Source organism: Microcaecilia unicolor, chromosome 9 (assembly GCF_901765095.1).
Source record: "Microcaecilia unicolor chromosome 9, aMicUni1.1, whole genome shotgun sequence".
NCBI classification, from domain to species: domain Eukaryota; kingdom Metazoa; phylum Chordata; class Amphibia; order Gymnophiona; family Siphonopidae; genus Microcaecilia; species Microcaecilia unicolor.
In genome coordinates this window covers 36741603-36754638 of record NC_044039.1, presented here as the reverse complement: position 1 = coordinate 36754638, position 13036 = coordinate 36741603, and the positions used below count along the sequence as shown (strand labels likewise).

Genomic DNA, 13036 nt, shown 5'->3' with positions numbered 1-13036 from the left:
ACCAAAGCCAGCCCCTCCTGGACCCACCCACCAGCAGCAACTCTCACTTGAATCCACCCCCAGTGGAAGGCCCTTCCTGGGCCTAGTGTGTCAGACTCACGGGTGGCTAATGGGGCAGGAGCGACCCCCACTCGCTCCTGCCCATGCCTGATTCTGGCTTCCAGCTGCAGTCTCACAAGACTACCACTGGAGCTTGCCACAGCCATTTTGAGACTGGAACCAGCACTGGCTGGGGCGATGAGCATAACACTAGCAACAACCAAAAAATGCTGACTGCCAGTGGTTGAGTATTTACCCCTAGGGAACTGGGCGCCACAATTTTGGCACCTAAATTAAATGGGCTGTAAGGCTATTCTATATATATCTATATTCTTAAGGCACATTGTCCAGAGCTTATAAAGCAGGCTCTACACAACTGTGGTGGTTCTTCTTTGACCTGATCTGATATAATGGTAGCAAGAAACTCTAGGTGGAGAGGAATGGCCTGGAGTGGAGGAGTGGCCTACTGGTTAGTGCAGATACCACCAGGTTAACCCAGGAGCCCTTACCACCACCTCAATGAGTGGTGGTAAGTGCTCCCCCTTGCATGACCACACGGTAAGAGCAATCTTAAAGGACGGCCATGTCTATTTTCAGCCTTTTTACCCACTGCGGTAAAAAGGGCTGCAGCACATGGCAAAAAATGGCCCCACTGCTAGCACAAGGCCCTTTTTACCACAGATAGTAAACGGGCCCCATAGATCTTTGGCAATTATCTAGGATGGACGTCTCTGAATAGTTGTTTACATCAATTATATTTATTTACTGGCTCAGTGACTCACATATTTAAGGAATTTGAAGAATTTAATAAGGTTAAAGAACAACTGGTTTCTCATGAACAGTCAGATATCAAGATGATGAATCTTGCTCTGGTGAAGAGCAATGTTTCCTGTTTGTTTAGAAGAATCCTCTACAAGAATGACTTCAACAGCCAATAGGGATAACATTTGGGCACTAGTAAAAAAAGCCCATTTCTCATTGAAATGAAACGGGCGCTAGCAAGGTAATCACCTTCTGCCATTAATGTTTTTAAGGGAAGTTCCAGCATCCCCCCTCCCTCCCTCCCAATTCCAGGTTCCCCCCTCCCTCCCAGTTCCAGGTCCCCTCCCTGCTGCCTGCAGTGCTTTCACACGGAGGTGAGAGGCGCTCTCATGTCAGTGCAGGAGGCCCGGCACGGAGGGGGGCGGGAGCGGTGGCGAGGAGGGTAGCTGGACATGGGGGGGGAGGGCAGGGGGGAGAGGCCATGGTTGCTGGACTTGGGGTGAGAGCAGGGCACAGAGGAGGGTTGCTGGACATGGGGGGAGGGGGGAGGCCAAGGGAAAGAGGAGGGTCGCTGGATATGGGGGGGAGGATCGGTGGACAGGGTGAGGCCAGGGGAGAGAGGAGGGCTGCAATACTCGCCCGTTTTTACGGGCTTAACGGCTAGTAAATACATAAAAACAGATGTAGTCAACCAAAACTTCACCAGCTACTAAAAGTTTTGATAGTTCTGTCACACGAATTTCACGGGGTAATGTTTTCTCCAGAGTCTAAGAGTAGCACAAGTTAGTGCCTTATTCAGTCTCTTGTAAATTAGCTTCCTTCTTCCTTAATAAATGTGGCCCGGAGTACTGTGTAACCCCCTTAGGGTGGTCTAGTTAGATGCTTACACTATGCCCGTGATAGCTGGACAAAATGGGTGCACACTATTATTTATTAGTTGTAGGACCAGGGCGGAACCAGGATTTCCCTCAGAGGCAAAGCAAGCTCTACTTCAGACTTCACACTTCACACAACAATGGAGACCATATCTGTTCTGTTTGCTGCAACCAGAACCTTTACAGTCCTTCAGATGATGACAGTACAGTTTCACCCATTGCAAACAGATGACCAGCTATATACAATAGCTTTTGTCCTCTCCTCCAGTCATACACCAAAACGTATACAAATTCTCGTTACTCAAACCTGCTCACTGGATAGGTGAGGGTGATGAGGGCATGGCATACACAGTTCTTTACATTAGTCATTATTGGGAAGCAGATGTTAGCTATTAGTAGATATGGAGGGGTATTTTTGATATGTCGTTTAAAACAGATTTTGGACGTTTTGTGAAAAACATCCAAAGATCAAGTGGCAAACATAGCGATTTCTGAACCAGAAAAACGTCTGTCTTTTTGTTTCGAAAATGCCCATTTGCTAGATGTTTGGTGCTAAGTGCATCTATCTTTTTGGACCATTTTCAACAACAACAAAAAAAGTCCAAGGGAAAAATGCACAAAAACAAGCCAATGGGATGTATGGGGGGCGGTGGGCAGTATTCTTAGTAGACTGATCACACAAACGTCCCAGCAGAGCAGTGGGGCATCCTAGGGGGAACTGCAGTAGACCACACAAAAGGTCCTTGGTACTCTCCGTTACCCCCTTATATTGTGGTATGGTGAGCAGGGCTGGTGTTAGACATCCAGAGGCCCAGAGCAGATGCTGGGGAGGGGGCCTCAAAGCTGGTCTTCATCCTATGCCTTCTGCAGCTTGAGGCAGTTTGGGGGCCCCCTGTAGTATGGGGTACCAGGGCAATTACCCTGTTTGCCACCCCCTAACGCCGGCCCTGATGGTGAGCCCTCCAAAGCCCACTAGAAACCTACTGTACCCAACTGTGCACCATTACAGTAGACCTGCTGGCTGCAGGTATCACCTATATATGTAGGGTACAGTCGACTTTTGGTGAGGTTTGAGGGCTTACACTTTCCAGCACAAATGTAAAGTTAGAGTGGGATACAGGCCTGAGTATCCTTCTCTACAGTGCACTGCACCAACTGTGGAGAAAATTCTACCTTAGGAATATACTTATTAATTTAGCTCCAGTCTTAAGACTTGAACATGCCAACAACTAACCTATATGTGACCTTTTGTTGAATGTGTTATTACCTCACTGTTTAAGTATGAAGAACACAGTATGCTGTTAGGTGACCCAGAAACATATAGGAATGGAAAAACACTAAGTCATTGGTATCTTGACTTAGGGAGCAATTTATGACTCCAATATATAATGGGTAATCTGACGATTAAAGGGTGAAGAAGACTGTCATGGAGGCGATAAACCATATGTATGCAGTCATTAGTAAATTAATCCTGAAATTTGGTCATCCCTAGATTTGGACGTTTCTGATTTTTGGCGATTTTCGAAACCAAGGATGTCCATTTCAGAAACGACCAAATGCAAGCCACTTGGCCGTGGGAGGAGCCAGCATTTGTAGTGCACTGGTCCCCCTGACATGCCAGGACACCAACCGGGCACCCTAGGGGCACTGCAGTAGACTTCACAAATTGCTCCCAGGTACATAGCTCCCTTACCTTGTGTGCTGAGCCCCCCCCCCCAAAACCCACTCCCCACATCTGTACACCCCTACAATAGCCCTTACGGGTGAAGGGGGGCACCTAGAAGTGGGTACAGTGGGTTTGTGGTGGGTATTGGAGGGCTCAGTTTCCTCCACAAGTGTAACAGGTAGGGGGGGATGGGCCTGGGTCCGCCTGCCTGAAGTGCACTGCAGTACCCACTAAAACTGCTCCAGAGGGGAGGCAAGATGGCGTCCGAGTGAGACGTGTAGGAACCAGCTCCTGTCCCAGCTTCTATCTTTTGTTGGAAAAAAACATATTCATCAATACTAATGCCTAAAAGGAGAGGAAGACAACGCGCCAGCCCCGCGATGCCTGTCTTACCTGTTGCTGGAACGATGGATCGATTCCTTATTCCGGGTGGAATGTCGGGAGCTACCTCGTTGTTGCAGAGTCTGGGGAGAAGGTTGCCAGCTCTGCAACCTGAGCTTGAAACATCGTTTAGCCCCGAGCAGAGAGCACCACCTCCTATGCCGGCAGGGAACCCGAGGACGGACCAGGAAACCCCAGAGGAAGAATCTACGGGGCTTCTTGGCACGGGCGCCAACTCGAGAGAAACGCCAACTCTCCCCGCAATGGAAAATGCGGGTGTAGTAGGAGGATATACCAGTCTTGGGGAAAATCGTGAATCACATCAGAGGCAGCCAGTGGAGACTTCCATTACAAACTTGGGCCTACTAAGTAAGTCCTTTTTACCTAAAAAACCTACAGTGATATCTTTAGAAAACATATGGGAAGCTTTGGTTGGTCTTGAAGCTTCTTTCTCGCAGAAGTTTTTACTTCTTAATCAACAACATAATTCTGAATCAGAAAAAATAAAAACGATGGACAAAACGTTAACAAAAATGGGGACAGAAGTAGAAAAGAACTCACAATTGATACAAAATACTCAAAAGATACAAGCTGAGCTTATTAAAGAAAATCTCTTTCTACATAATAAAATTGAAATCTTAGAAAACACTCAATGATCTAATACCCTCAGATTAACAAATTTTCCAAAGCAATTGTCAATCTCACCATTAATAACTTTTAAAAAGTATCTTACGGAGATACTAAAAATTCCAGAAGGATCATACCCTCCAATCTCAAAAATATATTATATTCAACCTTTTCTTAAGAAACAACATGGAGAAAGATCTGATCAACATTCAGTGAATCTGGATTTGAATTTAACACAAATTTTGCAATGACAACTGCTACTCTTAAAGTTGTTTTTATTTTACAACTGGATAGAGACTGGGTATTAAAACAATATTTTCTTAACAAAGATCAACTTTTCCTGGACTGTAAAATAAGAGTTTACCCAGATATCTCCAGAACAACTCAGAAGAAAAGACAAGAGTTCTTAAAACTGCATCCGAAGGCAGTTCAACTGGGTGCATTATTCTGGTTGAACTTTTCTTGCAAGTGTGTTTTAAAACTTAATGCTGTTAAATATGTTTTCTATGAATCAAACCAATTAAATTCTTTTCTGGAAGCTAAACTGGCTGCTTTGCCAGTGACACAGCCAAGTATGGTAATAACATCGACTCCGCAATAGAATGGGGTTTGACTGCATTTAACACAACTCGCTCCTTGCGGGAGGCCTATATGTGACAACTGTTGCCCTGACATATAGGCACGCATGATTGTCCGATAGCCACACTCTCGTAGCCTTTCATCTGACGTAAGGGTTGCTATTCCCCTCAGCATAGTTCCCCCTTTTCAACCCACCAGGGGTCTCCCTGCTTCTTGTTCCCATCTAACTTTGATAACTTCATAATTTTTTGTTGGAGGTCCCCGACGGATCAGTGCAGCCTGCTATACTCCAGTGAGTTGACACTAAAAAGGCACTTGCTAAAGGAACAAGGATTCATTGGACTAAGGGAAAAGTAACAGACCCGAAGCCCGGTTGCTGGCTTGTTTTAGTAGGAGGTATTGGGAACCTTTTCATTCCTGTCTATTCTTGGTAAAGGAGAGAGGATTCTTTCAGAGTAACTGTATTGACATCTAGGCATCCCGCTATTTTAACCAATGCATTCAGGGAGAGTAAACACCTGTGGCTTATCTCTACAGAGCCACTATCCGGCTTATTTTCGAAAGAGAAGGACGTCCATCTTTCGACATAAATCGGAAGATGGACGTCCTTCTCCCAAGGACATCCAAATCGGTATAATCGAAGCTCGATTTAGGACATCTTCAGCTGCACTCCATCGCAAGGACGGCCAAAGTTCAAGGGGGCATGTCGAAAGTGTAGTGAAGGCAGGACTTGGGTGTGCCAAACACTTGGACGTCCTTCACCCATAATCGAAAAAAACAAGGACATCCCTGACGAACACTTGGACGACTTTACCTGGTCGTGTTTTTCTTACGACCAGTGCACAAAAAGGTGCCCGAAATGACTAGATGACCATCGGAGGGAATTGTAGATGACCTTCCCTTACTCCCCCAGTGGTCACTAACCCCCTCTCACCCTCAAAAACCATATTTAAAAATATGTCCTGCCAGCCTCAGATGTCATACTCAGGTTCATGACAGCAGTATGCAGGTCCCTGGAGCAGTTCTTATTTTAAATTTATTTATTGAATTTTTCAAATATATTTCAACATATCATTTGAAAATCGCAAAGATGATTTTAAGTCAAAAGTACATACATCAAAATAATAGTTAAACTTTTGTTTTCTCTTAAGGAATGATCTATTACTCATCTTTAGTCCAACAATTGGAGGCAATTCACAATTCTCAGGAAATCAAATATTTAAGGTAGATTAACAACATCTATCACTTAAAGATAAAAAAAAGACATCTGAGGAGAGTGACCGGATTTTACACATACATTGTTCCATGCATTTTGGGCATGTCCAGGGGTAAAGGCCTTCTGGACATGGGTCGAGAGATTCTTGTCCTGGATACTAGGTTCATCAGTAACAGGAACTTGGGATCACTTTGTATTGGACACGAAAAGGGCCTTCAGGACACATTCAGCGGGGGCATGCACTTTATGCCGTAAGCTGAGCTTGGTGGCTCGGAAGACTGTTCTGCAGTATTGGACGGCTCCGGAGCCGCCGGCTTACTGGCACTGGAGAAATCAGGTACATCTTTTAGCAACATGGGAAGCACGGGAGGCAAGGGACTCCCCGAAGAGATATGTGCATTTTAAACAGATATGGGACCCTTATTTGGAGGAATTAAGCCCTAGAGGACGCAGTTTACTTCTCAATTGGCATAATGCGACACCCTAACTTAAAGGTTAAGGGTAGCCCTGAACATACATAAATTTCGTAGTTAACAGACAGCGGGGGGGAGGGATCTCCCCGGGCTATCAGAACACAAGCCAGGAGGGGGATAGGGGAGGGAGGGACAGGGGGGGGTAGGGGAAGGGGGGGTGAAGGGTCAAACCATTAGATGATATCACTGGAAAGAAGAGGGGAGGGGGTAGGGGGAGGAAGGTGAAAAGAAAACAATGTTAGATTATGATAATGAACACAGATGACAATTGCTTTTGTAGATTCATTTGTGAACATTTTATTTCTGTATTGGTTTGTCAATAAAAATGTTGAAACATGGAGTATAGCAGGCTGATTCTGCGTTCAGGTTGCTGCATCAAGCTGGACAGAAGGGATCTCCCTATTAGCATGGGTCAAAGGTGGGAGATGGAAAACCAAGGCAAATTTGGCAGGCAAGCAGGCGGAAGCTTATAACACTTAACGGGGAGGCTACTGCTGCCACTCGGTCCTTCCCCCCTATTACCACAAACCCTCCTACTGTTCCACAAGCTTCCAGAAGCTTTGGCACTATTCCTTTAGCTCTCTGACCCTCTGGAAGCTTCTAGGGCAAGAATATGTGATTTCCTGACAGGTGCAGGAAATATCAAGTTCACAGAAAGGCCACTGAAGAACTGATGCCAAGCTGTCTATATGCTGGGAGACAGGAACCTAGAGACAATTGCTGTTGCAAAATACAGACTGCTGTCTCCTATTGAGTGGCAGGACTACATAGGCCAGCATTGGCAACACTAATATTGAATGAACTGTGCACAGCAGAAATGCCAAGTCACACGCATCTGGACCCCTTCTCCAGCTCACACGAATAACCGTAATAATCTCACGCATTGCCAATCGCTCTACTGATCCGCCAAACTCGCTTGAGGCCGCCGGCCAAAGCGGTGAACAGATGCTGCTTCCAGCCAATACAAGGTCTTTCTTCTGCCGCTCCTGCCTCCTCTGATGATATTTCTGGCTCTTGGAGGCAGGAGCGGCAGAAGAAAGGCCCCGCATTTGCCGGAAGCAGCATCTGTTCGGCGCTACAGGCGGTGGCCTTAAGCAATTTCAGCGAACCACAGGAGCCAGGAAAGTCAAAGATGCCGGCCAGACCGCTGCGAAGTAAGGAAAGGAAAGGGAGTGTCGGGGGAGGTGAAAAGAAGAGATACCAGGATGGAGGGGGGGAGCGAAAGAGATGTCAGGAGGGGGAGGAGGGAGAGGCCAGGAGGAGTGGGAGGAGGGAGAGGCCAGGATGGTGGGGGGGAGGAGAATGAAAGAGATACCAGGATGATAGGGGGAGGGACAGAGAGAGATGCCAACATGGTGGAGAGACGGGGAGGGAGAAAGTAATACCAGGATGGTGGGGTAAGAAGGAAGAGGGAGATGTGCTGAACCTCCAAAGGGGAGCTGGAACACTTGCTGAACCTCTGGAGGGCGAGGACAGAAGGAGGGAAGAGAAGAAGAGATGCTGACATGACGGAAGACAGGAGGGAGACATAGCGATATTGGCATGTTGGGTGGGGCGGGTATAGGGACACAGAAATTTATGTTGGACAAGGCAAGGTCACAGAGGGGGTAAATGCTCAACATGGCAGCAAGATAGGGGCAAGGACACAGGGGTAATGCTAGGTAGAGTAGATAGAGATACAGAGAGAAGATGGATGGTGGGCATGGAGAGAAAAAAAGTGCCAAATGGACAAGGCGACCCTGGCAAGACAGTTAAGAGAAGACAGAGGAAAGCAGAAACCAGAGACTGGGAACAACATGACTCTACCAGATCCTGTAACCTAGCCAGGTTATATGTAAGCCTTCTGATTTTCTTTTTTAGGTAATAAACCCCAATAAAACACCCATGTTGCAAAAGCTATGTTTATGGTATAAACACCTGTAAAACACCACTTCCACATCTATTCTCTTATCCTCTTCTCTCCCTGCCTTGAATCCTCCATTTTGGTTTTGTGCCTTTTCTGCACTCAATATTGATTCAACCAGATAAAGTGTCCAGCAACAGTGACTCCGCTGTAAACATCAATAAACACTGCTTTTTTTCGCTCAGAAAACTGCAGGAAAAGAACCATCTAAATTTAGTTTCCATATACCTAAAAATGGAAGTCCTATTTACATGGCACAAGATCATCTTAGAGCTAGAGGGATGTAGATTTGCTGCAAATTCTGAAAGTAGTTCTTAAACTGAATTTTAGTCTAAGAGAAGCTGATTTGGTAGCTAGAAAAAAATATTTGAGAGTGAGCCTACTTTTATTCTTCACACCTCATCTCCAAGGTAATATTAGTGATTCTTCTTGTACCCTCTCAGGGTATTTCCAAGACTGTCCCCCTTCTTGTCTCTTTCTCCTTTCCTGTCTATCCATGACTGCCCCATTTGCACCCTACCCAGGGTATATAGTAGATGATGATGACGGCAGAAAAAGACCTGACGGTCCATCTAGTCTGCCCAACAAGATAAACTCATATGTGTATACCTTACCTTGATTTGTACCTGCCTTTTTCAGGGCACAGACCGTACAAGTCTGCCCAGTACTATTCCCCGCCTCCCAACCACCAGTCCCGCCTCCCACCACCGGATCTGGCACAGACCGTATAAGTCTGCCCACCACTATCTTCGCCTCCCAACCACCAACCCCTCTTCCCCCCACCGGATCTGGCACAGACCATATAAGTCTGCCCACCACTATCTTCTCCTCCCAACCACCAACCCCTCTTCCCCCCACCGGCTCCGAGACTGCCCTCTTTGAAGTCCTTGCCATGCACCCAAGACTCACTGTTGCTCTTTTCCTGGAATCTGCCCGTGAGTGCCCATTTGCCCCTTCCCCAAGGCATATCCATGACTGCCCACTAGCCGCCTCCCCAGGGTATATTTCACAACTGCCTCTTTGCACGCTCCCTGAGGTGTACCATGACTGTGTGATTGCCCATTTGTCCTCTCCACAGAGTATAACCATGAGTGTCCCTTTCCAAGTTGCCAAATGTATTGTACGTCTGATATACTGCCTATTGTGAAAAACCATCTAAGTGGTGTACAGACTACAAGAAATCAAAGAAAGGAAATTACAATAATCTAATATAGGCGCAGGTTTGCCGGCTGTGCGTCCTTTGAAAACTCTGAGGTAAATCTGTGAACACAGGTGCCAGCTCTGTGGGTGTTGGGGCTGCTGAGCACCCCCGATATTGAGCAAGTTCCTTTACTGTGTCCAGGGAGGAGGGATGTAGCCAGATAGCCAATTTTGGGCGGGTCTGAGCCCAAGGTGGGCGGGCAGGACATTTGTAGCCCCCTCCCCTCAGCTCCACTCTCTGCCCACCAACTTAACAATATCAAATACCTGAGCTGGCTGGCGGCCTGGCCAGGATCCCAAAACCCCACCAGCTGAAGCTTTCCTCCTCCTTCAGTAGCTGGCAGCACTTGCCTCGAACTGAGCCCTGGCTGCCTGAGAAGGAAGAAATCATCAGCTGGTGGAGTTTAGGGCTCCCCACCAGTGCCAGCAAGAGTGCCACAATTTTGGGTGGACCTGAGTCCAAACTGGGTGGGCCCCGGCCTACCCAGGTCCACCCATCCCTGAGTGTCCCTTCTGCAATGCCCCCTCCGTGAGATCTATGCGTGGATGCCCCATCGGTCACCCACTCACCTGCACTTGCCAAGGACGAAGAAGCGGCAGAGGTGCAGTCGGTCGCAGCCTTGGCACTCATCTTGCTGTCGCAAGTATCCGATACAGACGCGGACCGGGCTGAGCGGCAGCACCAGCGCTTCATCCACCCTGTCCTCCCCGGGCTCCAGCAGTAGGAAGCGGCTCTGCTCCTCTGCCAGGAGAGCGCTGATCTGGACCGGGGACAGCGCCAGGTGCTTGGGGATGTCAAGCAGGGGGAGGCAGCCCCCATTAGCGCACAGTAGCTTGGTGAGGTACGCGGCCACCACCGGGTCCGACATGGCTCTTTGCAGCTTTCTTTGCGTCGTGTCCGATGCTCCGCCCTGTCCCGTAGCTCTCTGAGCCTTCAGCCTTCCAGGAGAGAAACGAAACTGAAACAGGCAGAGGGAGCGACTGATACTGACACCCGGGGAAGTGTTGCTACTGCAATTCTTATCTAACTTCCACTGCTCTGACGATGTGTACATCCACCTTGAAAATACTCGCTATAAAACGAGCGCGTGCATATTTCCCCTGGATTCTTTCTAGGTGCTGGAATTTGCACGCGTAACAAGGGAATGAACGCTAACGAGCTGGATTGAAGTTGCGCGTGGATCTCTCCTTCGGGCTAGTCTGGGCAATGCTGTAAATAACGTGGATGTCATCAAATTTGACGTTAATACAACTTGTACAAATTTTTAATTGAAAAGGCATTGTTACTTTGGATAAATAATATATTGGAGACATATATATTCGCTCCGTTCATCAGTGCGTTTTTTCTTGCAATCCTGACCAAAGGGCATGAGGTTTTTGGAAAACCGTTGAACCAAAGGTTTTATACCTTGGACGGTAACTGGTTTGAAACCAGACCATTCCCTATTTGCAGTATATCAGTAGTGCAGTCTAATTCCTCACCACAACCAGATTCTCTAGAAAAGTAAAAGACTGGTAAATTTTATCTATTTTATCAGAAACAAAGGTGGGACGCACATCAGCAGATGGATGAGCTTCAGTATTGAAAGAAAAAAAAACGAGGAGCGGTCAATTGATGTACAGTGATACTTCGGTTTTCGTTGATAATCCGTCCGAAAACAATCAGCGAAATCCGAAACTGACAAAAACCGAGGTAATTATTTCCATATGCAACAACACTGGAAAGCAATGGAATTGTTTGGCTAGATGCGCGGGGTGATTCTCACACACAACGAGAAACAACGCCACACTAAGCAGGAGAACGCGTGGGCGCCCTTTGTTTTCGCAAAATTAGCAGCAAGGTCGTGTGGGCATGCTGACCAAATCCGAGGCAACCGACGAAATCCGAGACAAATTTTTCGCAGAAAAAAATCTGCGAAACCCAAAACCAACGATAACCAAAGCCAACGAAAACCGAGGTACTACTGTATAAGTTTAAATCATTTTTTTAAGTCAGGGCGATCAATCCCACCAGTTCAGAGTAGTATATTTGTTTACCTGAAGTCATTTGTTTTTAATAAAATTGAACTGATATATGTCATCTTTCTTTATCGGTTGTGTTTTTCAATTTACGCCAAGTAAGTTAAAGTTTTCGACATTCTCATTTCAGTAATAAAGATTTTCCGTAAACCATAGAGCATTAATCTTTTTAGGGTGACTTCTAGAAGGGTGACTGGGTATGGGCACAAGCAAGGAGACGGATTGGAGGGAGGGAGGGGGATAAAGCCTTAACAAACAGGCATGCCCTTTATGCCAAAAGAAAAGGTGAACATATACCGTATTTTTCGGACTATAAGACGCACCGGACCATAAGACGCACCTAGGTTTTAGAGGAGGGAAATAGGAAAAAAAAAATTTCCTTTTTCCCTCCTCTAAAACCTAGGTGCTCCGGTGCGTCTTGTCCGAGTTTTGGATCGCCGTCTCCTACTTACGCGATGCCATGTTCCCTGGTGGTCTAGTGACGTCGGGGCAGGAAAGAGCCCCCTCTTTCCTGCCCATCGCGCTGCTCTCCGTGCTCCTGACTGCTTCCTGACGGTCTCGGCGAGATTCAAAATCATTTTGAATATCGCCGAGACCGTCAGGAAGCAGTCAGGAGCACGGAGAGCAGCGCGATGGGCAGGAAAGAGGGGGCTCTTTCCTGCCCCAATGTCACTAGACCACCAGGGAACATGGCATCGCGTAAGTAGGGGACAGCGATCCAAAACTCACTACCTTCAGACTATAAGACGCACCCCCCATTTTCCTCCCAAATTTTGGGGGAAAAAAGTGCGTCTTATAGTCCGAAAAATACGGTAAGTGAATTGGTATTCTGAAAACTAGCATTTAGGGTAAGGGTAACAGGGCCACCGAGAGACTGAACCTGGCCTGGGGCAGGGCTGCTGCTGCCGCTGGTCCCCGAACAGGGCCGCTGCTGCCCCCTCCACACACAATTGTCTTCCGCTGGTGTTCCCCCCCTCCCCGATCGCAGCCGCTGCCACCCCCCCCCCCCCAATCATTGCCACCTCAGGAAATACCTTAGCTGGCGGAGATCCTGAGGTGGCCGACTGGCTTCCCCTCCTTAGGAAGGAAATTGCGTGCAAATGAGCTAACAGCGAGCAGCTCATTTGCATGCAATTTCCTTCATGCATGCCCGTTTTTTACTGATTCGCTAAGGGATCAGAAAGGGAAGGGCTCTTTCCGTAGAGTTAGTGCATCTGGTTGTTAGTACTCTAGAGAAGTCCTGGATTGGACAATTTATAGGCTGTTTTCAGTTAATTTTTTGTGCACTTTAGGACT

General features: G+C 47.2%; 1 protein-coding gene across 2 annotated transcripts in view; it reads right to left on the bottom strand.

Annotated features, from left to right (window-relative positions):
• The window catches only part of LOC115478063 (zinc finger CCCH-type antiviral protein 1-like), a 108600-nt gene extending 97985 nt beyond the window's left edge, over positions 1–10615 (bottom strand). For both annotated transcript variants that reach the window (XM_030215294.1, XM_030215295.1), the window contains exon 1: positions 10292–10615. In XM_030215294.1, the coding sequence (XP_030071154.1) occupies positions 10292–10590 (299 nt within the window). In that variant the 5' untranslated portion in view covers positions 10591–10615. The remainder of the gene's footprint in view (positions 1–10291) is intronic.
• Positions 10616–13036: the final 2421 nt, after the last annotated feature.